This window comes from Trichomycterus rosablanca, chromosome 14 (assembly GCF_030014385.1).
Source record: "Trichomycterus rosablanca isolate fTriRos1 chromosome 14, fTriRos1.hap1, whole genome shotgun sequence".
Classification (NCBI taxonomy): Eukaryota; Metazoa; Chordata; class Actinopteri; order Siluriformes; family Trichomycteridae; genus Trichomycterus; species Trichomycterus rosablanca.
In genome coordinates this window covers 22302491-22329086 of record NC_086001.1, presented here as the reverse complement: position 1 = coordinate 22329086, position 26596 = coordinate 22302491, and the positions used below count along the sequence as shown (strand labels likewise).

Below are 26596 nucleotides of genomic sequence, written 5' to 3'. Positions count from 1 at the left end.
ACCGATTCTATTGAACGACTCTTTGAAATGAACTAAAAGAACCGAGTCGCTCCTCTAGTATAAGGACAAATAATTAAGGAATAAACTTGTTTAATGATGTTAAATCTGATTGGTTCATGGTGTGTATGTTTAAAAAGCAGAAACAAACACAGGCACATCTCTGTACAAGAGAGGATTTTTCTGAAACTAAATAAATAAAGTAAATAAATGGAATTTGTTTGTAGATGTGATTCCAGTATACAGTATTTGTTTGGGTTTTGTTTGGGATTCTTTTTGCCAGTTTCGTGCTGTATTGAAACAAACAAAAAATAATAATTAAAAGTAAGTAACTAAAAGCTTAAAATGGTTTAGGTTAGGTTTGTGTATGTATGATTTGTGTACATTTTATTTATTTAAATAATCCTCTAGGCCACACAAGGAGGATGGAGGTCCCTGCTGAGTCTGGTTCCTCTCAAGGTTTCTCCTGTAATTTTAAGGGAGTTTTTCCTTCTCACTGTCACCCTCGGTTTGCTCATCAGCGGTTTTTGGTCTGTTGGTCCTGGATTCTTTAAAGTTGCTTTGAGACAATGTTCAGTGTAAAAAGCTCTATATAAATAAATGTGACTTGACTTGTATTATTGTTTGGCGCCTCTTGTGGCACTATTGGATAATTGTTAAAAAAATATGATATGAAGATCTTGTGACTATTGTTCACACAGGCACTGACTTAAATTAAGGAATCAAATCCCCTCTGAAACCATCCACACATATCTAAGTTCTGCTGTATTATTCCTCACCATGTGCTGGTTTCACTTTTAAACTTGTGTTTTACAGCTCAGGAGAAATCAGGTGAGAATCAGCTTCTTCAGGAGAGTCTAAAACACCTCATGTGGCTTAATGTACTAAACAGCCTAGAAACACCAAACGTCTCTCAGTTATTACTGCTCATAAGCGCTCACTACTGCTGAAATGACCAACCTGTGGTTCAAAAGGAAAATTATCATTTTTATAATAAGTTTTTTTTTTATAATAGACTTGGGAAGAAAGAAGTTTAAGGTGAAAATGATCACATTTACCATTTTGTAATGTACACAAATTTTCTCTTTTATGTTTTTAAATATTCAGTTTGTCTTTTATTTCATTTAGTTTTAATATCTGAATCCATTTAGATGATAAATATTTAAGAAAAGAAGAAATCAGGAAAGGGGGTAAATACTTTTTCACAGCACTGTATTTATTGTGTTTTATATATTTTTAAATTTCCTGATTAAAAAGAAAATCTTCATAAATGTATCACTGCCTCACATATTCTAAAATCACCCAAACAGTTTAATGTTACAATTTCATGTAAATTTTAAATTTAATTTGTTAAATCTGACAGTTTCACTTTTGATCCTGAATCAAGACCAAACCCCGGGTAGAGGAGCTGAGTGAACGTGGTCTGAACTCTGTGGAGGAGCTTCATTGTATCAGAGACGCTGAAGAAGGACAGAGTTCCTGCTTCATAATCCACATACACTCCTATTCTAGAGGAACTCTGCATTATGGGAATTTCAATCTCTTTGTTATTGTGGCAAAATGAAAAGCTGGATGGAGAACAGAACAAACTCCAGGACTGATCATTCCGTCCAAACACACACTTGAGACCACCTCCCTTCCTGCTGATGCTTTTATATGACACTGCTATATCAACCCAATAATCCCCACTCCACTCAACCTCCCAGTAACAGCGTCCACTTACACTCTCTCTACACACAACCTGAGAGTAACTATCACATCTATCTGGATGATCAGGATACGACTGTAATGTTCCACTCCAGGTCACCACTTTGTTCTCCTCAGACAGACAGAGGTTTTTATTTACTGTGTTTGGATCCAGTGTGAACCGACAAAAATCTGGAGAGGAAACACAAAAGAAACCAATTAACATAGAAGAGAGAGAGTGTGTGTTATTGTGTAAATGCTACACAAACACACATGAAAGCTACACAAACAAACACTGCACATAAACAGACATTACACATAGACACTCAAACATACATAAACACATACAGACACACAAACAGGAATATACAGACAGCAGTTTAAATGATTGTTTTACTTGTTTTAACTTCATGACCTCTAAAGTTCTTGGTGATTTTAAATAACTATTGAAGAAAATTAAGTGCAACAGTGGTCTTTAGCAAGGACCCAAATGAGGCATAATAACTATCAGAACCATTTCACCACTGTCCAAACAAATTCCAAAATAGTTGAAAAAAGTAATTGCAATATATCAGTCTGGAACACATTACAAAGCCAATCCTAAGGTTTTAGTACTTCAGTGAACCACAGTTAGAATCATGATCTCCAAATGACACTTGGAAGATTCAGATTGCTTCAAGAGCACATCAATGTCTTATCAAGGAAAACAAACTAGAACCCAAACAAACATTTAGGAAACCGCAGGACCTGCTGACCTCAATTTAGATCTGATTTAGATCTGTTTTTAGGAGATTGAGCAAAAATAAAATCTATGGGAGAGTCGCAATGTAAAGTCACTGCTAACTAAGAGGAACATAAAGCCCTGCCTTTTATTTACCAATATAAGAATCTTAATGACCCTCAAGCTTTGATGATGTTCTGTGAACTGATGAATTTTTAAACTTGCAATGATGCTAAAACAGCATTTTACAATAAAAAAACATCTTAGTAACAGTCAGTCATGGTGGTGGTTATGTGATGGTGTTTCAGGGCTAAAGAAGAATGTCTGGTTATCAGTTCATGATTTAAAGATTAAACACTTAACCAAATAACAAGAGCAGATCTTTGTTAAAATAAATCTGAGGAAATAAAGTTTAGGTTTTGGACTTAATCAAATTTAGACTTTGAACCAAACTGAGCTGCTGTAGCATCTGAACTAGTGAGGTGTGACAAATCTGTAAAAATACAGATAACTGGGGGGTGCAAATACTTTTTCACTGCACTGTGTATGTTTGTGTGCTTGTGAGAAACTTACATTGAAGAAAATCTGCTCTGATTTCAGGTTCAGTAGGTGGAGTAATCCGGACTCTCTTCACTGCAGAAAAAATGAACAAAATGTGGATTTGATTGTTTTGTTTGATATTTGAGTACCGAAGCATTTTGAACACAATGGAACACTGAGGGCTTGAACTCACCTTCATCTGGTATCTTCTCACACTGATCTTTCCAGAATTCTTCTACTTTCTCTCTCAGCTGAGATACAGACTTTGTAACATCATCAAATAAGAGGAAAGGACTGATTGTGATGGCGGGTGATTCTGCAGATCCAGCAGGAGCCGAGAGGGACTGAAAATTCTACATCCAGACAGAAAAAAAATCACAAATGATTCAAATAATAAACTAATAAACTTGTGCCTGTAAAACTATTGAAAATAGGTGGACAAGGACAATTTTACACTACTGTGAAAATTGTAAAACGCTCCAAAAACATCTTAAACAGATAATCCAGCTGTGTTTGGGTATAAAAGAAGCATTCAGGTACAGACCAGTTTTTATAAGCAACGACTCTGAAAATGCATTATTAAATAATCCTACAGTTCAAACAACATTCTTCATTCAGCAACACTGTCTTCCTGTTATTTCACGACCTGTCCACTAGAGGCCACCATTACCAAAATATTCAACCTAATCTTTTAAAGTCTGCTTCAGGTGTTATCTGTTTTTTTCTCGTTTTTAAAACCAGCAGATGTTCACAAGTCACAAAATACTTTTTCTTATCTTTTTGACGCTACTGTCAAGTTTTTTCACATTCTGAACATATTTCATTACATGGACTGGTGCAGCAATAATATAATTATTGTTAGTGCTGTTACCTGGAGGAAATGGACGGGATCCTCTGTGTGTGAAAGCTGCTCCAGTTCAGCATCTTTCCTCTTCAGCTCTACAATCTCCTGCTCCACCTGTTTCAGGATATTTTCAGCTTGACTTACTTCTGCTGTCTCTCGATCTCTGATCAGATCTTTTAGCTCAGAGCATCTTCTGTTAATTGAGTTGATTAGTTCAGTACAGATCCTCTCAATGTTCTCCACTGCTGTCTGTGCAGAACACTGTTAGAAGATTCAGAAAGAGGAAACATTTCTCACTCAGATATTTCTCTATCCTTTACAATCATATGTAGCTACTGGCCAGACTAAGACTTTCATCACTCATAGATTGGTAATGATGCTAAATAGCTTGATTTTTCATACCCTTGAAAATTTTACCATCATCATCATGTCCACATGATGCAGTATTTGATACTCTACTTCCCAAATATAAGAAAGAGTTCCAGTGTTCCACCTTAAACTCCAGCACTTCTTCAGTGTTCATCATCACTTTAGTTTTCCAGCATATCAGATTTTCGATACAACACACCTGCTTCTGTATATCCTTAATTCAAAGTTATATGTGTGGATTAAATCTAATAAAACCTAAAAACACCATATATACTGTAAAACGTGCTGGTGGTAGCATACTGTTACAGAAATTATTTTGAGTGTTAGGAAACAGCAGCCTGGCCAAAACCGGGAAATTCAATTTGGTGATCTTCTCAAGTCTTTACCAGAGATCTTATACAGTCATTTATGTTTACATTTACCAGACGAATTTATTCAAAGCAACTTACAGTATACAGTCTAAGCAATTGAGGGTAAAGGGCCTTGCTCAAGGGCCCAACAGTTGCAACCTGACAGTGGTGGGGTTTGAACCAGCGACCTTCTGCTTACTGGTCCAGTGCTTTAACCACTAGGCTACAACTGTCCTATTTAAGCATCTTGATCCAAACAACAATCAATAATCTTTTGCGGTGGCCCAGTCAACGTCCTAATCTGATCTTATCCCCCTTATAATGATTAGCACAACCTCAGAATTGTTGTACAGCATCAATCACCAAATAACCAGGCAGAATTTAAAAATATCATTTTTTATGGAGATTGGTTTAACCCTTCTGTCGTGTTCGGGTCAAATCTGACCGATTTACAACTTAAAACACTCATAAATATTGTGTTTTACATCTGATTGCCTCAAGGCCTCATGATATCCTCCACAATATGCACTTGAACATATAAAAGTGATGATCACCTCTTTCATTGAATTTTGAGTGTTTTAGTCAGCCTTGTGACACCTGTGGTGTTCCCGGTCAAAAGTGACCGCCATAGGAAATGAATGGGTATCCAGACTATATTTATCCATCAGACAGAAAACATCCCCATACACACCACCCAAACTCACTCACCCACCCACCCACCCACCCACTCACCCACCCACTCACTCACTCACCCACCCACCCACTCACCCACCCACTCACTCACTCACTCACTCACTCACACACACATTTCAGACTGAACAATGTCTTTTGCGTGTACACATCTCTTTCCCGCGCTTATGTGCCGATCCTCCCACGTGAACCAACTTCCGGATGAAACAATGTATCATATCTTGACCAGACTAAACAGGTGTCTGTTATGTGAACCCATCTCTTTCCCGCGCTTATGTGCCCATCCCCCACGTGAACCACACGTTAACCACACCTTCCAGACTAATCAATGTATCATCTTCACACAGACCCCATATATATAGATTGATGTTTGCCTTGCACTCATTTTACTCTGAGCACAATGAGTAGGCGACTGACCAAGCGGTTATCTGTGGAAGAGGTTCTGGTCCAGGTTTTTGGACATGATGAAGAGGGCACTGAAATTGAACCAGAGATAGAGGAGGATGTCTCGGAAGTGGAAGACAACACAGATTTAGATCCAAACTTTGAGGAGACTGACCAGTCAGATGGAGAGGGAGAGGCACCTGAAGAACAGGCACCTGAGGAGAGATTCCAGTCCAAGAGTGGACACTTGCTCTGGTCTTCATCCCCCCAGGACAGAGGAAGTAGAGCGAGAGTGGAAAACATCATAAAGATGACTCCAGGGCCAACACGGTATGCGACATCTCGTGTGGATGACATCAAGTCCAGCTTCCAACTCTTTTTACCAGAGTCCATTGAGGGAATTATACTGGAGATGACAAACCTGGAGGGGAAGCGTGTGTTTGGGGACACCTGGAGAGAAATCGACCTGGTAGACCTCCAAGCCTACTTTGGTCTGTTGATTTTAGCAGGAGTATATCGCTCAAACAATGAGGCTACAAAAAGTCTGTGGGATGCAGAGTCTGGCAGGCCTATATTCCGGGCAACTATGTCCTTACAACAGTTTCATGTCCTTTCAAGAATTATTCGATTTGATAACAGAGATACACGACCCGTCCGCTGGCGAAATGACAAACATGTTCATTTTGTATTTTCACTGCAGTTATTTTATGTCTAATTCTATAAATTCATGTTAAACACTACTTTGAGACATTGATCACAGCTAAAGAATGTTGAATAAAAATTTGGTGGTGAAAAATGGTTTTTGTGCTAATTTAAGAGCAGTTAAAACAGACCGGTCAATTTTGACCGGGAACACTAAAGTAAGGGGCGGGAGGTGAACATGACAGAAGGGTTAATGGAGAAGAGTCTGACTGATCCTGAGAGCTTTTTGTTAATAAAACTTACCTTGTGAGACTCCACAGCGTTTATCAGCTCACAAAGTTCCTTCTCTCTGTTCTGGATTTTCTCGTGGAATTTTCTCTGGATCTCCAGCAGCTGCTTCTACACAGAATAACAATTCAGAATTTACTTGTATTGTGTACGAGCACCACATAAACAACATCAGTGTAAATGCTAATGAGTTGTTACTTGTTAAAGAGAGCTGTATAATATTTTTACCTGTTTCTCAGTTCTTTCTGCTGCAGCTGATATTGTATCATGTCCTATATGATTGTCTAGCATACACAATGTGCAGATACACTGCTGATCAGTACGACAGTAAACCTCCAGCAGTTTATCATGCTGAGAGCAGATCTGATCCTGGAGTCTTTTGGAGGCTTTAACCAGCTTGTGCTTCTTATAAGAAGGAATTTGATAATGAGGCTGAAGGTGAGTTTCACAGAAAGAGGCCAAACACACCAGACAGGATTTTACAGCTTTGTATTTTTTCCCAGTGCAGGAATCACACTCCACATCTTCAGGTCCAGAAAGAAGTGGAACTTGGGATTCTCTGTTCTTCAGGTTCTCTACAACGTTTGCCAGAATAATGTTTTTACTCACAACAGGTCTTGGAGTAAAGGTGTTTCTACACTGTGGACAGCTGTATGTTCCCTTATTATCCTCCTGATCCCAGCAGTTATTAATACACACCATACAGAAACTGTGTCCACAAAGAATAGTTACTGGATCCTTCAGTGTTTCCAGACAGACTGAACAGCTGAACTCATCCTGAGCTACTGAAATTTTGGACTCAGCCATTTTTCTACAAATAAACAGAAACACCAGAAAACACAGCAAATTATTTACAGCAGCTCAGACTTCCTGGTTTAGTTTGTGAGCGTTATGTTTAGGTTTATGTCTCTCAATTTTTGTTATTTTTTAAAATTTTTTGATGACCTACTGTACCCATGCTGAGGGACTTTTAATTCGTATTGTGGTTGTAGTAACTAGTACAGGTGACTAGTTAACTACTACAACCTTTCAATTGTTGTTAATCTTCTTTATTTATTATTACTGTATCTTTACTGTAGTACATTTTATGATTCGTTACTGTGCCCATGCTGTAGGACTTTTATAATGTGGTTGTAGTAACTAGTATATACGACTAGTTAACTGCTACATCCTTGGTTATATAAAAAATATGTTGTTGATTTTTTACTTTTAATTCTTTAATACTGTACCCATACTGTAGGGTTTGTTTCTGTAATGTAAGTGTAGTGGGTGGTACATGTCACTAGGTAACTATTGCATAGTTTATTATATTAAAATGATTGTTTTTAGAATTGTTGACACTATATTTTTACTGTACCCATACTGTAGGACTTTATACAGTTGTATTGAATGGTACATGCCACTGGGTAATAACTGCACCTCGGCTTCATGCACTTTGTAGACGCTCCCTTAGCACTTCCTTCTCATTTCAACGCAGATGAACCTCACATTTACAAAATAACAGAAAATAAACATTTACAGAAAAAACTTTTTAAACATATTTCATTGTAGTTTGTTCCTTGTTTACTGCAGAATCAGTTAATGCAGTTTCACTCATTTTTGGATGTTTATTAGCCGAAAGAAACTCGAATGTCAGGCGAATGTCCAAGACTTCCTGGTTTAGTTCGTGAGTGTTCTGTTCAAAACAAGTGTGTTTAAATCAAATCAACAATCTGAACTACATAAAGTAACAATACACAGTAATGTACAGAAGTGTGGAAATGTATAAACTCACCTGCGTTCATCAACTTCAATTATCAACAAAACTACAAACACAGACACGGAACAGATCCGCACTCGAACAGAACAGGATCAGATCAGTTTCACTTCTGCTGAACTAAAGGAGAGAGAGAGAGAGAGAGAGGGGTGTGCTTTTTTATTTATATAGCACATGGTCAGGGTCACGGTGGGTCCTTTCTTTACTTGTTAACACTAAATGTAAATCAAAAGCACATGCTGCACAATTATTTGAAGGTAACCAATTATCATTCAGTTTAGTTTTAAATAATACACACACATCTACTTTTTATGTCTCATCCTGCAACTGTTTCACATGTTTTTTTATTTAAAGAAATATTTTATAGGAGAGATGCTACACTTACCCGTCCTGCTCGTACAACAGGAAATTATAATGTAAATATTACAATAAATAAATAATAATAACTTTGTTTAACTGCCTTGGACATTAGCTTTGATGAAGAAAAAGCCGCTGGGTCAGTGTGTAACAGGAGGTTTGGAGTGAAGGTGGGTGTGTGTGGATAAAAGCTTCCAGCACCTGGTATTCCCAGGTGGTCTCCCATCCAAGTACTAACCAGGCCCGACCCGGCTTAGCTTCCAGAATCAGACGAGATCAGGTGTTCTCAGGGTGGTGTGGCTATAAGCGATACTCTGTAAACAAGCTGCTTCTTATAGACGTCCGTTGTTCTGTCGATTTATCCTACTCATTGATTTGTCCTACCGAGCATGCGCACATCGGTTTTTGACTCAAGTGTTCCACTATAATTCTGTGCAACCTTTGCCTAATTTATTTGTGCTAGCGGTTAGTAATGTATGTTTTAGTTTTAATTCCTTAAAAAGTTATGTTTAAGAGTATGTAATGCCGTTACTATGTGACTTTTAAAAAAAATCTATATAAAAAATATAGCTCAAATGAGCTGTACTTGATTGATTACAGTTGAATAACGGTTTATCTAATACTGCTATGTGTAAACGTTTTATTTAACCACGTTTATACATACGTTCAGTGATTTTAGATGCATTTTTCATACATCTAGGAAAGTCAATTATTTTTAAATAACCATCTGCCCTTAACATTACGACAACACAAGAAGTATTCGATTATTTTTCAGTTTTGTGCTTTATTAGCAGTTCAATAGGTACAGTCAAGGTTGTTTAAAGTTAAAGTTGAGTTTAAAGTTAATTACTGAGTGAAAATGTTGAGCATTTATTACATTTTTATGTACTTAGCTATTTATATACGTAAAACTATTTTTGTTGCTGCTCCCTTTTTAGTTCAGTTCTAATGATTTGTTCCTTATTCCATGTTTTTGTAGCTATAGATAAAATCTGTGTGATCTACAGTTTTCTAACTGGGATCTTATCCAAAAGGGCATGATGAATCATGGAGGCAAAACCTTAGAAGATATTCCTCATAGAGGGTTAGAATAATATATACTACAAAATGTGTTGTATACTGGCTAATACACAAGATGTACAGTGGTGTTAAAAAAAATAGCAGTGATTTTAAAAAGTGAATAAAGCACAAAATCATTATAATAACTTTAATTTACATAAATGCAAATGCACTGAAAATACTACACTTTCAATTCTAAATCAAAACATTAACAAAATTTAGCTAGTTTGTGTTAATCCTTTACAGAAAGTAAAAAAAAAAAAGATTAATATTAGGCTGTTCAAAAAAAATAGCAGTGCCAGCCTTTCTCAAAAAAATTTATATACAGTGCCTTGCAAAAGTATTCAGCCCCCTTGAACTTTTCAACCTTTTGCCACATTTCAGGCTTCAAACATAACGATATGAAATTGTAATTTTTTGTGAAGAATCAACAACAAGTGGGACACAATCGTGAAGTGGAACAAAATTTATTGGATATTTTAAACTTTTTTTAGAAATAAAAAACTAAAAAGTGGGGCGTGCAATATTATTCAGCCCCTTTACTTTCAGTGCAGCAAACTCACTCCAGAAGTTCAGTGAGGATCTCTGAATGATCCAATGTTGACCTAAATGACTGATGGTGATAAATAGAATCCACCTGTGTGTAATCAAGTCTCCGTATAAATGCACCTGCTCTGTGACAGTCTCAGAGTTCTGTTTAAAGCGCAGAGAGCATCATGAAGACCAAGGAACACACCAGGCAGGTCCGAGATACTGTTGTGGAGAAGTTTAAAGCCGGATTTGGATACAAAAAGATTTCCCAAGCTTTAAACATCTCAAGGAGCACTGTGCAAGCGATCATATTGAAATGGAAGGAGTATCAGACCACTGCAAATCTACCAAGACCCGGCCGTCCCTCTAAACTTTCAGCTCAAACAAGGAGAAGACTGATCAGAGATGCAGCCAAGAGGCCCATGATCACTCTGAATGAACTGCAGAGATCTACAGCTGAGGTGGGAGACTCTGTCCATAGGACACAATCAGTCGTACACTGCACAAATCTGGCCTTTATGGAAGAGTGGCAAAAAGAAAGCCATTTCTCAAAGATATCTATAAAAAGTCACCTGGGAGACACACCAAACATGTGGAAGAAGGTGCTCTGGTCAGATTAAACCAAAATCGAACTTTTTGGCCACAATGCAAAACGTTATGTTTGGCGTAAAAGCAACACAGCTCATCACCCTGAACACACCATCCCCACTGTCAAACATGGTGGTGGCAGCATCATGGTTTGGGCCTGCTTTTCTTCAGCAGGGACAGGGAAGATGGTTAAAATTGATGGGAAGATGGATGGAGCCAAATACAGGACCATTCTGGAAGAAAACCTGTTGCAGTCTGCAAAAGACCTGAGTCTGGGACGGAGATTTATCTTCCAACAAGACAATGATCCAAAACATAAAGCAAAATCTACAATGGAATGGTTCACAAATAAACGTATCCAGGTGTTAGAATGGCCAAGTCAAAGTCCAGACCTGAATCCCATCGAGAATCTGTGGAAAGAGCTGAAAACTGCTGTTCACAAACGCTCTCCATCCAACCTCACTGAGCTCGAGCTGTTTTGCAAGGAAGAATGGGCAAAAATTTCTGTCTCTCGATGTGCAAAACTGATAGAGACATACCCCAAGCGACTTGCAGCTGTAATCGCAGCAAAAGGTGGCGCTACAAAGTATTAACGCAAGGGGACTGAATAATATTGCACGCCCCACTTTTCAGTTTTTTATTTCTAAAAAAAGTTTAAAATATCCAATAAATTTCATTCCACTTCACGATTGTGTCGCACTTGTTGTTGATTCTTCACAAAAAATTACAATTTCATATCGATATGTTTGAAGCCTGAAATGTGGCAAAAGGTTGAAAAGTTCAAGGGGGCTGAATACTTTTGCAAGGCACTGTATATAAACTGAAAATGTTTGAGGTTTCACTTTACTTTAAATTACTGAACTAATATTTAGTGCCATAACAATTGTTTCTGAGATCTGTGTTGCATGGAGTCGACCAACTTCTGGCACCTCTGAACAGGTATCCAGTCCAGGATGATTAGACATTCCACAGTTCTTCTGCAATTTTGGGTTTTGCCTAAAATAAAAATGTGTTTCAGATATCAGAACACAAGTTCTCTGTGGGATTGAGGTCAGGGGATTGGGCTGGCCACTCTATTACCTTATTCTTGTTTGTCTGTAACCAAGATGTTTTGGGTCATTGTCATGTTGAAACACCCATTTTAAGGACATTTCTTCTTCGACATAGGGCCTCAAGTATTTTTATATATTCAAATTGATCCATGATCCCTTGTATGTGATAAATAGACGTAACACCATGGTATGAAAAACATCCCCATATCATTTTGTACCACCATGCAGTGAACTTTGGCTTAAATTCAGTCCTCGAGGGTCGTCTGACATACTGTCTACGGCCGCTAGACCCAAAAAGAACAATTTTGCTTTCACCAGTCCACAAAATGTTAAGCCATTTTTCTTTGGACCAGTCAATGTGTTCCTTGGTAAATTTGAACCCATTCAGGACGTCTTTTTCTTAACAACGGAACTTTGCGAGAAGTTCTTGCTGGTAAATTGGCTTCACTTAATCATCTTCTGTACTCACTGGTAACTTCACATGTTCCTTGATCTTTCTGGAGGTGATCATTGGCTGAGCCTTTGCCATTCTGGCTATTCTTTAATCCAATCGAACAGTAGTTCCACACTTCCTTCTGTGTCTTTCAGGTTTTGGTTTTCACTTCAAGGCATTTGAGATCATTTTTGCTGAGCAGCCTATAATTTGCTGCACTTCTCTGTATGTTTTTTTCACAATCAACTTTTTAATCAAAGTACGCTGTTCATCAGAACAATGTCTGGAACAACCCATTTTACCCAGTATTTCAAAAGGAAATGCACTTTGACCAACGTTGTGCAACATTTGCCACCCTCCTACATTAAATAAGGGCCAAAATTGACACCCGTTCCTCTGCAGAATGAATTACTTTACCAATTAAACTCCTCACTGCTATTATTTTGAACAACCCCCTTTCAATCAATGCTTCGATTACTCTGAATGAGCAGCATGCATGTCCTAATTGTTGGGTTTGTTTTGTTTTCATTACTCTACTACACTTTCAAGTAATTTTTTTTTACTGTTGGACTGCTATTTTTTTGAACACCACTGTAGGATACAATATTTGAAGCTTTAAGAAATTACATCGACTATCCTCTCCTTAGTAACAATCAAACTGTCAAACAACTATGAAACTGACAGTCACCCCAGAAATCATGGTGGGAGTATAATAACATTATAATAACATTGCCAAAATTCTACTCCACCCTCCAAAAAACCCTCCTGTTGAGCCTTGGGCAAAATGCTTTTTAGAACACAAAGTACACGCCAAGATATGCTAGAAAAATTAATGAGGTGTGATTCAGACTCTGCAGTGCTGAGATCGTATGGTATTATTTAGGTGGTGGATGATTCTCAGCACTGCAGTGACACTGACATGGTGGTGGTGTGTTAGTGTGTGTTGTGCTGGTATGAGTGGATCAACACAGCAGCGTTGCTGGAGTTTTTAAATAATGTGTTCACTCACTGTTCACTCTATTAGACACTCATACCTAGTTGGTCCACCTTGTAGATGTAAAGTCAGAGACGATCGCTCATCTATTGCTGCTGTTTGAGTCGGTCATCTTCTAGACCTTCATCAGTGATCACAGGATGCTGCACACGGGGCGCTGTTGGCTGGATATGAAAGTGACAGTGAGGTGTTTAAAAACTCTATCAGCGCTGCTGTGTCTGATCCACTCATACCAGTACAACACACACTAACACAGCACCACCATGTCGAAAGAAATTTAAATGTCAGGTGAAATGTTCAATATAAAACAAACTTTACCGCGGTGTCTCTATGTACACAGGCACAGTCATGCTGGTACAGAAAATAGTGTACACATTTTACACTCCTGAATAAAATGGGTGCTGCTAAAACACCTGCACTAAGGACTAGTTATGCAAGTCATTTTAGTCGACAATTAATTAATACACAGATCAGCCATAACATTAAAACCACATACTGAAACCTGTAGTGTTAACAGTAATCCATACATCACCTGCTAATCTCAGTAATACAGAGGATTTTGAATTTGATTTAATATGACACATACACACTAATAAACAGAGTTTACAAAAAATCAAATTCCACCCACAAGATCAATACTGATGAAATGTGCTGAAATTAAACAGTATAAACCAGCAGCTGCTTTAATCCTAAATCACTTCACATAAGATACATAGTGAGAACATAGTGTGTAGATACCCTCATTATTGTACCCTACAGAGTGCACAAGAGAATTCGGCATAAAAATGTTAAGATCAGGCTGATTGATAAAAACAAACATTAACGGCCATATTGTTAATGTTTTGCTTTTTTTAACTATTGAAAAGCTTTGATACAGATCAGTAATAGATCAGTAATAATCATCATCATTATTTATTATTTTTTACCAAGAAACAAATTCACTCACCTCCCGTTTTTCTTCTCCTCCTAAGAAAGATTCATTTCAGAGCTCATTTGTTTTCCTGTTCACACATGTAGAGAAACACAGCAGCACAACAGAATTCTTCCTTATGAAGTCTAGATTTATAACATTCACATATTACAGCTTTAAATTCAGTTTCTCACTGTGATTTTCTCCTGAACAACTTTATATTCCTCTTCTCAATAAACAGCGCTGCTACTTTCTCCTTCACTCAGAGAAGGTTGTTCTGGTTTATCCAGCAGAAAAGGAGAAGAGAGGAGCTACAGTACAGGTACAAACTTGTACACACACCTGTGCACTCTCTGACACACACACACACACACACACACACACACACACACACTAACATAGAGATACTGTACACCCTATACTACACACACACACACTAACACAGAGATACTATACACACTCAAATAGTTCATTTGTTTGGATAAAAAACACTGAATAAAATAAGGGACAGAGACTTTCGGTTTGGCACGGCATGGAGTAGACGTGTGTGTGTTTGGACATCAGTTGTCACTTTTACTTTTTCGATAAAACACTGTTTTAGTTGTGCTTACTGCTTAAACTGCCATGCCTCCAAAATTAAATAAATCGTTCTACACAGTCGCTCATACGGCCTTTTATACACGCTGCATCCTCGCCTTCAGGTGCTTCAGCTCCCGCAGCAGAGACACGCGCGTCACCAGCTTCCACATTAGATACTGATGCATTAAGCCAGTACATGTCCAGGCCCGTCTGAAGTTTGCCAGAGAGCATATGGATGATCCAGAAGAGGATTGGGAGAATATCATGTGGTCAGATGAAACCAAAATGGAACTTTTTGGTAAAAACTCAACTCGTCGTGTTTGGAGAAAGAAGAAAAACCCAAGAACACCATACCTACTGTGAAGCATGGGGGTGGAAACATCATGCTTTGGGGCTGTTTTTCTGCAAAGGGGACAGGACGACTGATCCGTGTTAAGGGAAGAATGAACTGGGCCATGTATCGTGAGATTTTAAGCCAAAACCTCCTTCCATCAGTGAGAGCATTGAAGATGGAACGTGGCTGGGTCTTCCAGCATGACAATGATCCCAAACACACCGCTCGAGCAACGAAGGAGTGGCTCCGTAAAAAGCATTTCAAGGTCCTGGAGTGGCCTAACCAGTCTCCAGACCTCAACCCCATAGAAAATTTGTGGAGTCCGTGTTGCCCAGCGACAGCCCTAAAACATCACTGCTCTAGAGGAGATCTGCATGGAGGAATGGGCCAAAATACCAGCTACAGTGTGTGCAAACCTGGTGAAGACTTACAGGAAACGTTTCACCTCTGTCATTGCCAACAAAGGTTATGTTACAAAGTATTAAGTTGAACTTTTGTTATTGACCAAATACTTATTTTCCACCATAATTTACAAATAAATTCTTTAAAAAATCCTACAATGTGATTTCCTGGATTTTTTTTTCTCATTTTGTCTCTCATAGTTGAAGTGTACCTATGATGAAAATTACAGACCTCTCTCATCTTTCTAAGTAGGAGAACTTCCACAATCAGTGGCTGACTAAATACTTTTTGGCCCCACTGTATGTAGTGTTTGTGGAATGTATGTGTGTGTTTGTGTGATTGTGTAGTATCTGTGTGTATGTGTAGGGTTTGCATGTGTTTATGTTGTGTTTGTGTAATGTATGTGTGTGTTTGTGTGATTGTGTATTGTTTGTGTGTACGTGTATGTGTGTGTTTGTGTAGTGTCTGTGTATGTGTGTGTTTGTGTAGCATTCATGTGTGTTTGAGTAGTATTTATGTGTATGTGTAGTGTCTGTGTGTATTTATGTAGCATTGGTGTGTGTTTGTATGTGTAATGTTTGTGTGATTGTGCAGTGTTTGTGTGTATGTGTAGAGTTTGTGTGATTGTGCAGTGTTTGTGTGTATGTGTAGAGTTTGTGTGATTGTGCAGTGTTTGTGTAATGAATGTGTGTTTGTTTAGTGACACACTCTCTCACCCACACACACACTTAGACACACACACACTGTACACACACACACACTGTACTCACACTGTACCAACACACACACTCTCTCTCTCTCTTCTATGTTAATTGGTTTATTTTGTGTTTCCTCTCCAGATGTTTGTCGGTTCACACTGGATCCAAACACAGTAAATAAAAACCTCCGTCTGTCTGAGGAGAATAAAGTGGTGACCTGCAGTGGAACATTACAGTCGTATCCTGATCATCCAGATAGATTTGATTATTACTGGTTACAGGTTCTGTGTAGAGAGAGTGTGAGTGGACGCTGTTACTGGGAGGTTGAGTGGAGTGGGGATGATGGGGTTGATATAGCAGTGTCATATAAAAGCATCAGCAGGAGAGGACGTGGTGATGAGTGTGTGTTTGGATGCAATGATCAGTCCTGGAGTTTAGACTGTTCTCCAGATTTTCATTCTGGCACAATAGCGAAGGGACTGAAATTCCCATAATTCTGAGTTCCTCTAGAATAGGAGTGTATGTGGATTATAAAGCAGGAACTCTGTCCTTCTACAGCGTCTCTGATACAATGAAGCTCCTCCACAGAGTTCAGACCACGTTCACTCAGCCCCTCTACCCGGGGTTTGCAGTTGGTTTAGGATCAGAAGTGAAACTGTCAGATTTAACAAATTAAATGTAAAATTTACATGAAAGTGTAACATTAAACTGTTTGAGTGATTTTAGAATCTGTGAGGCAGTGATACATTTATGAAGATTTATTTTTCAATTTATTAACCACCATTTATTCAGTGCTGTGAAAAGTATTTACCCCCTTTCCTGATTTCTTCTTTTCTTAAATATTTATCATCTAAATGGATTCAGATATTAAAACTAAATTAAATAAAAGACAAACAATATTTAAAAACATAAAAGAGAACATTTGTGTACATTACAAAATGGTAAATGTGATCATTTTGTTATGATTAACTGACGGGTGGACTCAATCGCGGGGTGTGTCGCCCTGAGGGGGCAGAGTCGACACAGAGCAGAACTCAGAGAACCCTTTCAAAAGGAAAAACCGAAATAAAATAAAACCGCGGAACGGAAAGGGGCTGGGCGAGCCCAAGCCAACTGAAAAGAAGAAGAAAACAAAAGCTTCACTACTCGGAAGTGAAGAGCCCAACTAAGTACGAAATATAAAAGAAAAGGACCAATGAGCCCGGTTCGCTACACCAAACACGACCAAGAAATGAATCGTGATGCACATTTGGAACGTGCCTCGGTATGATTCGAACCGACGCAGTCCAGTACTAATGCGTGGTGGCTTAACCGGATGCACCACAGCGCCACTGACGAAAACGGCACTGGTGAGCAATATAAAGGGCAAACAAAGGATCGCTTCTTTTTTTACATAAAGAGATTAATTCTTTCTATCTCTGCTTATTTATTGGCGATATCAAACAAAGGGGTAATTATGAAAAACAAGGCAGGCTAAATATAAACCCGACTTAACCGAAAATGAATTAATGAGAGAATTCTAACGCGTTACGCCCACACCCGAGTGAGAGGCGATACGCTCGTGAGCACCGCCGATGAGTACGGAAAAACCCGAGCTCATGGGCGGGACGAACTGTGCTTGGTCCGTCTAGCGACAATGCAGAGAAAGCACAGCGAGGAACGATAAGCGCGTGACTGCACGCGTTAATAATTTAAAGGGGAAGATCGGCCCGAAGCCGACTGTTAGGAAAGAGAAGAGTGCCAGAGAGTGGCGAAAAACACCCTTTTTCGCCTGACGGACGAAAAGAGGGGCGTAGCGCTGCCTTGCTGGAACTCCAGCGACTCCACGAGCAGAGGAAAAGGGAAGAGACTGAAAGAGCAAATTCCCAAGTTTACTTAGGGAAATGCAAAGTAGTCACACCAATCCTGACCTGTCCCTGAGTCACTTTTATTACCTCGACCGTAGGTCTACCGCGAACCCTCTATGAGGCCTCGCGTTACCGGTATCCCTAACGAACCGTGCAAGAGAGCACAAAAGAAAGGGTGTGACGGGGATGCCTGGCTAAGCGTTCCCTTAAGTACCTGCTCAGCCAGGTGTTCCCCGTTGCTGCTGATTGTGCGAGGGCGGCTTGGGCTTTGTAGTTCTGCTCCCCCTAGTAGAACTACCATGAGCCCGCCCTCGGGTGGCAATCAGAGGAGTCTCACGTGCTTGGCTCCCCCTGGTGGGCGCAGAGGAAGTCAAACGGCTTCTGTCCGTGCAAGCACCGGAGTCAGCTGAGTGAGACGCGGATCGGCCCCCCCCTGGTGTACACTGAGGGAACGGGCCGACTCCTAACACATTTTCACCTTAAACTTCTTTCTTCCCAAGTCTATTATAACCCTAAATCAGAAAAAGTTGGGACAGTATGAAAAATGCAAATAAAATAATGCAAATACTAATAAAGTCACAAATCTGTACCTGTTGAACAAGATGTAATGTATTTCTAGCACCACTAGATGAGGATGATGATCTCCACATGATTATAAACTCCACTTTAAAAGTCAGTTAAACGGTAAGATTTTAATTTGGCTTTTTTTCAGTTTAGCTAATAATAAATGCAGTACAAGGAGACCTTTACTTTACCTTTGAGTTATTTGATGATTTTTGTTGAAATATTATGTCATATTTATTTGTTCTTTCCTTTGTACCAGAAAAGTCGTCATTGCTGCCTGCAAGACCTTACAAAACACCTTTTCTTGCCGGTGTGATGTTGTAATAAATCCAAAATAAATAAATAAATGCCTTAGATGACATAGACTGCTCCCCCTTTTCCAGCTCCTAACAACAAATTCCTGATGGTTTGGCACTGTGTAAATATTGGACAGAACACATGATGGGTTATTTTAACTTGTTGTGTTGTGCAGTTTAACCATTGTGCGGAGCTGTGAGGTTCTTTTTTTTTACCATGGATCAACTATGTAACTTTACTGCAGCTTGTATTTAAATGAAAGGTTTACATTGCTGTCTTCAGGATTTCCTCTTTAGTGATATTTAATGTTAATAGCTGTTCTGATCTAAAAGATGCTGCTGCCTTTGACCTTTAAGCTGAGAAGTGATTTGTGAGATAATTAAAATAAGTGAAATGTTTATTTTGTACTTTGGTTTTATATTATTTGTGCAAACATTTGTTTATTACAACTTTAAACCTGTAATAAAAGATAAAGATTTTAAATGTGTCTTTATTTGCATTAACTAAGCTAAAGTTTTTAACAGGGACAGAAATAACAGTTTGTGTAGCAGGGCTGGACACGCCTCACTATTGAAGTGGAAGGTAAACCCACACTCCTGCAAGAATGGAAATAATAAGTAAAATGTTTTTATAAAGCTATAAAACTACTTTCACTGACCAAAGTACACAGATCTCACACTTGTCAGAGACAACGTTTGAAGCCCAGGTCAATAGGACCTGCTAGTTAGAGAAGGATCACTTGTTTGTTAGTTTAAGTCCAAAAGTGGGTGTGGCCCATACGGGGAGCAAACCCACGACCTTGGCGTTATTAGCACCACGCTCTAACCAACTGAGCTAACCGGCCAGTTCAGCTAATCACTTTAGATCTTTGTACATAATTCTAACAAATAGACTAACCCCATTCAACCAGCTACCTGCTAATTCAATAGCTGCATCCGGCACATCTGGATTAAGCCAAGATTCTGTGATTATCATCGTACACGTTTTCTGTATAGATGTTTGCGATGTTAAACTTAGTCTCAGTTCATCCATCGTTTGAAAGCGAACTGATGTTCGTGACAGACTCGGTAGCGGTGGTCTGTAAGGGGCTCTTTAGCCTTGCTAAGATACCAGACCGGCATCTTCGTTTCTGTCGTCTCTCCCTCCGCCGTCTTCGTCGCCTCCCGGTGGGTGTAGTCTCAAGTTCGTCTCAGCTGTAGGAGAGGAGACTTAATGAGTGAATTCAGTTTAAATATTAATTTAAAAAAACTTACCCATGATGATTTACCAGGTCATTTGTTACAGTTTCCTTTCCAGTCGTACCTCCACAAAAACCAAAACAAGATCTCTGAATATAATCCTGATCATCCCTAATGAATCCAAATGTAATTCATACTGCACATTCACTGCACTATACTGCACACCCAATGTTCTAATGTTGTGCTCACAAATAAAAGTCAAGAAGTTTTAGGTAAAATAAAAAAAAAAAAAATATATATATATATATATATATATATATATATGATTTAGGGGTTTTCTCTGATCTTAAACATTGTAGAGGGCCACTTAAGAACACACCAAGGTTAAGTTACTTGTCAACGTGTATCTTTTAAAGGGACTATAACAAAGTACATACATACGTACCAGGGTGTGTCATGGTATGGGGGTGTGTCAGTACCAGTGTGTGTCACACACACTTATACCTAGGGTACCCCATTACCCCCAGGACATGGGGAGAACATGCAATCTTCACCCGGGAATCGAACCCAGGACCCTCCAGAAGCCGTCCCACATTGGAAATCAAGTCAGTAAATGTGCAGTCACATGAATCCAGTCATGCCCATATATGGTAAAGTTAAATTCACTCTGCTCCATCGGAACGCATATACAGTGTATCACAAAAGTGAGTACACCCCTCACATTTCTGCAGATATTTAAGTATATCTTTTCATGGGACAACACTGACAAAATGACACTTTGACACAATGAAAAGTAGTCTGTGTGCAGCTTATATAAGAGTGTAAATTTATTCTTCCCTCAAAATAACTCAATATACAGCCATTAATGTCTAAACCACCGGCAACAAAAGTGAGTACACCCCTTAGTGAAAGTTCTTGAAGTGTCAATATTTTGTGTGGCCACCATTATTTCCCAGAACTGCCTTAACTCTCCTGGGCATGGAGTTTACCAGAGCTTCACAGGTTGCCACTGGAATGCTTTTCCACTCCTCCATGACGACATCACGGAGCTGGCGGATATTCGAGACTTTGCGCTCCTCCACCTTCCGCTTGAGGATGCCCCAAAGATGTTCTATTGGGTTTAGGTCTGGAGACATGCTTGGCCAGTCCATCACCTTTACCCTCAGCCTCTTCAATAAAGCAGTGGTCGTCTTAGAGGTGTGTTTGGGGTCATTATCATGCTGTAACACTGCCCTGCAACTCAGTTTCCGGAGGGAGGGGATCATGCTCTGCTTCAGTATTTCACAGTACATATTGGAGTTCATGTGTCCCTCAATGAAATGTAACTCCCCAACACCTGCTGCACTCATGCAGCCCCAGACCATGGCATTCCCGCCACCATGCTTGACTGTAGGCATGACACACTTATCTTTGTACTCCTCACCTGATTGCCGCCACACATGCTTGAGACCATCTGAACCAAACAAATTAATCTTGGTCTCATCAGACCATAGGACATGGTTCCAGTAATCCATGTCCTTTGTTGACATGTCTTCAGCAAACTGTTTGCGGGCTTTCTTGTGTAGAGACTTCAGAAGAGGCTTCCTTCTGGGGTGACAGCCATGCAGACCAATTTGATGTAGTGTGCGGCGTATGGTCTGAGCACTGACAGGCTGACCCCCCACCTTTTCAATCTCTGCAGCAATGCTGACAGCACTCCTGCGCCTATCTTTCAAAGACAGCAGTTGGATGTGACGCTGAGCACGTGCACTCAGCTTCTTTGGACGACCAACGCGAGGTCTGTTCTGAGTGGACCCTGCTCTTTTAAAACGCTGGATGATCTTGGCCACTGTGCTGCAGCTCAGTTTCAGGGTGTTGGCAATCTTCTTGTAGCCATGGCCATCTTCATGTAGCGCAACAATTCGTCTTTTAAGATCCTCAGAGAGTTCTTTGCCATGAGGTGCCATGTTGGACCAGTATGAGAGAGTGTGAGAGCTGTACTACTAAATTGAACACACCTGCTCCCTATGCACACCTGAGACCTAGTAACACTAACAAATCACATGACATTTTGGAGGGAAAATGACAAGCAGTGCTCAATTTGGACATTTAGGGGTGTAGTCTCTTAGGGGTGTACTCACTTTTGTTGCCGGTGGTTTAGACATTAATGGCTGTATATTGAGTTATTTTGAGGGAAGAATAAATTTATGCTGTTATATAAGCTGCACACAGACTACTTTTCATTGTGTCAAAGTGTCATTTTGTCAGTGTTGTCCCATGAAAAGATATACTTAAATATCTGCAGAAATGTGAGGGGTGTACTCACTTTTGTGATACACTGTATATATATATATATATATATATATATATATATATATATACATACACTATTATATATATACTCTCAATATTATATATATATATACACTCAATATTATTTATATACAATGTGTTTGATCTGTGCAGGCAGTGGTTCATCATACAAAACGATCAGCTTCTCTACAAGAAGAGGTTTAAGGTAGGTCACATGACTTTACATGATCTAAATCAGCTCTGTGAAATACCCATAATGCACGGCAACCGTATGCCCCTCATCATTCGGGCACATCACCGCGGACTTCTGTGCTGGGCTGTGTCCCAAACCGCCCCCTGTCATGTTTACGTCTGGGACGATTTCACCGGCGTTTATATCATCGAATGTATAAATAAGAAGGTTTTACGTTCTATTCCCCCAGCGTGACTTCACGGTGCTGGCTAAAGACCTGCAGCGCTGTTCGGTCCAGAGCTGTGAGGACGCCGGGCAACGCTTCTGCTTCCGGGTGGTCATGCCCACAAGGTAAGTCCAGATCTATAATAATCAGAGATAGACAGACAGACATATGATCAATAGACAGATAGATACATGATCAATAGACAGACAGATGATCAATAGATAGACAGATAGATGATCAATAAACAGACAAAAGATAGAAAGACAAGATGATGGATAGAAAGACAGGCTGATAGAAAGACAGACAGGTAGATAGACAGACTATTTATCTATCTGTCTATCCATCTGTCTGTCTGAATGTCTGTCTATCTATCTGTTTATCTATCTACTCAATCTGTCTGCATCCTATATAATTTGTATCTATCACCGTGTGTGTACAGGAGCTGTATGTTTCAGGCCGACTGTGAGGCAGGTAGACGGGCGTGGATCAGCGCCATTCAGAACCTGACTGAGAGAGAAGAAGAAACTGTTAAGAGCGAGGTGAATTATCATTACCACTATACTTTGGGAGGGAAGGGTTTCAGTTCTCAGCTCTTTAACACCAGTTTAATGCGTCTGAATCAGAAGGGGTACAAGGACGATTCGAAATCAGACTCCAGTGAGACGTTGTCGGACGGAGAGATTCAGTTGGAGAACTTGGACTTGAGCAAGCAGACAGACTCCCAGGGACCGTGGTCTTCTTCTGAAGCTCCAGCTAACCTTAACACCACCACGTTCGAGTCCCACACTATTGAACTCTAGTGACTATATATTTAACCCTTGGGCTTCGTAGGTGGGATCAGTTCTGGAGAAGTCATCCGTGATGCTCCCGAGAACAAGAGTGAGTACACCGGACCTTTATATGGACCCTTATTTTTGGTCCACATGACACATGAAGCATCATTAGTGATACTTGTGTTAAAGATGCTGAAGAAGAACCTGCTGAAGGAGAACCCACTGAAGGAGACCCCACTGAAAGAGAACCCGGTAAAGGAGAAACTGCTAAAGGAGAAACCACTGAAGGAGAAACCACTAAAGGAGAAACCGCCGATGGAGGACATGAAGAGGAGAAGACGACCGACACGAACCCGGACAGCTTTGAGAGCCGATACACCGTCGGAGAGCTGCTGGGACAGGGAGGCTGCGGTTCAGTCTACGAAGGCGTCCGTAAGGTGGACGGGAACCAGGTGAGTATCAGTTTGTTGTGTTGATCCTCCCCTGGATCCTCTTATGGCTCCAGATACATGTGACGACCTACCAAGACTTTATTGGGTCACTGGGACAGATGGGATCTTCCAGCATGGCTACAAGAGCATGACCAAGACTTCCGAGTACTACCCTGGCCCTATGTCTCCAGATACCTGCAACGATCTTCCAGGACTTTATTGGGTCACGGGGGCTTCCGAGTACCACCCTGGCCCCCTGAATTCCCTTTGGTCCCAGACTTGAACCCAATAGAGCATCTGTGGGACCTCCTTGATGGTCGTGTTGGCTCTACGGATCCTCCCCTGGATCCTCCCTTTGCTCCAGATACCTGTGACAACCTTCCAGGACCTTATAGGGTCACGGGGGCTTCCGAGTACCCTGGCCCCCTTAACTCCCTTTGTTCCCAATCAACGGATCCTCCCCAGGATCCTCCCTACAACCTACCGGGACATTATTGAGAAAAACCCGGGATGCACACTAAGAAGATCTGAGTCCCTGGTGATACCGGATACCATGGGATGCTTTCGGATGTCTCGTGGAGTCCATGTGGAGGTGGTCTGAGTTACTCCTGAAGAAGGTCTCGTTTCGTGAGCTGGCTTCCCAGACTTGAACCCTGTGGAGCGCCTCAAGCAAGTGCAGTCAGTACGGCTCCAGACACCCATGGCGTCCTACTAGGACTTTATCGAGTCTCTCCCAACCCTTGTATTAAAAATCTACTAATGATCGTTTACTTGTGTGTTTAGGTTGCCATCAAATACGTGGTGAAGGATGATGACCTCAGATTTACCAGGATTGTAAGTGACTTTACCTTTCAGATGAAGTAAATACCGTATAGACTGGATACACATTAAATCATTAGTCCTCGTCTCTTCAATTATCAGCCCGGCGAGACGGAGTTGCTCCCCGTCGAGGTGGCCCTGATGCGCATGGTGTCCAGGCCGCCCGCCAGCCCGTACGTGCTGAAGCTCCTGGAGTGGTTCGACACGCCCGAGTGCTGCATCCTGATCCTGGAGCGGCCCGTCCCCTGCGTAGACCTCTACCAGCTGATGCGCAAGACGGGCAGGCTGAGGATGTGGTTCACTCGGCACGTAATGCGGCGGGTTGTCCAGGCGACGCTCCACTGCCGGGACCGCGGGGTCCTGCACATGGATATCAAGGTCCAGAACGTCCTTCTGAACACGGAGACGCTGGAGGTGAAGCTGATCGACTTCGGATGTGGCGACCTGTTGAAGGACACTCCCTACAACACATATTCAGGTAACTGTGCACCAACGGGGGGATGGGTACTTTGGTTTGGACTTTGGGTACTAGTTTGTCCTCTTTGTTCATGTAGACACGTGGGTATACTCGCCACCTGAGTGGATAACCAAGCAGAAGTACTATGGCTGCCCTGCGACCGTCTGGAGTCTGGGCGTACTGCTGTTCATCTTGGTTTGTGGACGCCTGCCATTTCGGTCTAAGAAGGAGATCACCAAAGGGTGTCTAGTGTTCAAACCTGGTGTGTCTCATGGTAAGAAAATATATAAATTAAGACCTGCACATACACTAACCAGGCATAACATTATAACCACTGAAACCATGGGTTGGGTCACTCTGACACGTAGCTACTACCTAAGCATTTGAGGACCACGTTCACCCTTCCATGGATTCCCCAGATCTCGATTCACCCGAGCGTCCGTGGGATGTGCTGGACAAACGAGTCCGATCAATGGAGGCCACATTATCAGCAAGGTGGTCATAATGTTATGCCTGATCGGTGTATCTTCTTCAGATCTAAACACAGTATAATTTAAATCTGCATTGTCGCACTCGCCAGCCTGCTGCCATCTGATCGAACAATGCCTCAAGAAGAAGCCCAGCAAGCGTCTCACCCTTGGGCAGATCCTCCTGCACAGGTGGTTTGATGAGTAAGCCGAAGACTAGGTCCAGACGGTGTAGATCTTTAACCGTACAGGTTTCTGAAGGCTTCTGCTAACGGTAAAAACAATCAAAGCTTTTAAGATTTTAGCTTTTTTCCAGAAATAAGAAGGTTCGAGAGCTCTGGGAGGTCTTTCTGGGTGAGTAGGAGATGATGAAGGTTTGATTTCTATGCAAGGTTTAAGTCTCTATTCACAGGACCTCACCGGACCTCCAGGACATCACGATAGTGTAACGGTAGACCTCTATAAATTAACATCTCCAACCTTTCAGGGCTGGATCATGTCTAACTGCATTTCTTGCTTGTTTTCTCGACGCAGGTCAACGAGCATCTCGATCCGGAAGACGAGGATATTGTTCTTACAGTTACCAGCAGCTTCTTTGTTTATTAAATAAGTAAATTGTTCAATAAAGACGTGAACTGTACCGTCGTCTGTGTGTCTGTGTGTTATTAGCACGGTTTTAGGCATCTGTGTGCACACACTTTGATAGGACACCCAAAAGACGGGTATGATACCGCTTGAGATGTGTCTTCAATTTAATTGGAGGCCACCTGTGGTCAATTGGATTGATTGGACACGATTGGGGATCCCAGACACCGGCTTATACGAGGTCCCACAGTCCACAGTGGCCATGGGGTCAAAGGAATTGTCTG

The 26596-nt window shown here is 40.7% G+C and overlaps 1 protein-coding gene and 1 pseudogene across 1 annotated transcript; both read right to left on the bottom strand.

Moving 5' to 3' along the window:
• Positions 1–1225: 1225 nt before the first annotated feature.
• Positions 1226–7318, bottom strand: LOC134326393 (tripartite motif-containing protein 16-like). The gene is made up of 6 exons (XM_063008547.1): positions 6740–7318; positions 6527–6622; positions 3816–4049; positions 3138–3297; positions 2978–3037; positions 1226–1875 (listed from the first exon to the last, which is right to left on the bottom strand). Exons 1-6 carry the CDS (start codon positions 7316–7318, stop codon positions 1340–1342), a joined length of 1665 nt encoding a protein of 554 aa, XP_062864617.1. The 3' UTR covers positions 1226–1339.
• A 1495-nt stretch (positions 7319–8813) lies between these two features.
• LOC134327169 (5S ribosomal RNA) lies at positions 8814–8932 on the bottom strand (annotated as a pseudogene).
• Between the last annotated feature and the right edge of the window lie 17664 nt (positions 8933–26596).

Excerpts from the sequence above, each read along its gene's own strand:
- LOC134326393 (XM_063008547.1), bottom strand. The coding sequence starts at position 7,318 with ATGGCTGAGTCCAAAATTTCAGTAGCTCAGGATGAGTTCAGCTGTTCA. Across the intron at positions 4,050-6,526 it reads ACGCTGTGGAGTCTCACAAG|TGTTCTGCACAGACAGCAGT; the intron begins GTAAGTTTTATT and ends ATCTTCTAACAG. Across the intron at positions 3,298-3,815 it reads ATCCCGTCCATTTCCTCCAG|AATTTTCAGTCCCTCTCGGC; the intron begins GTAACAGCACTA and ends GTCTGGATGTAG.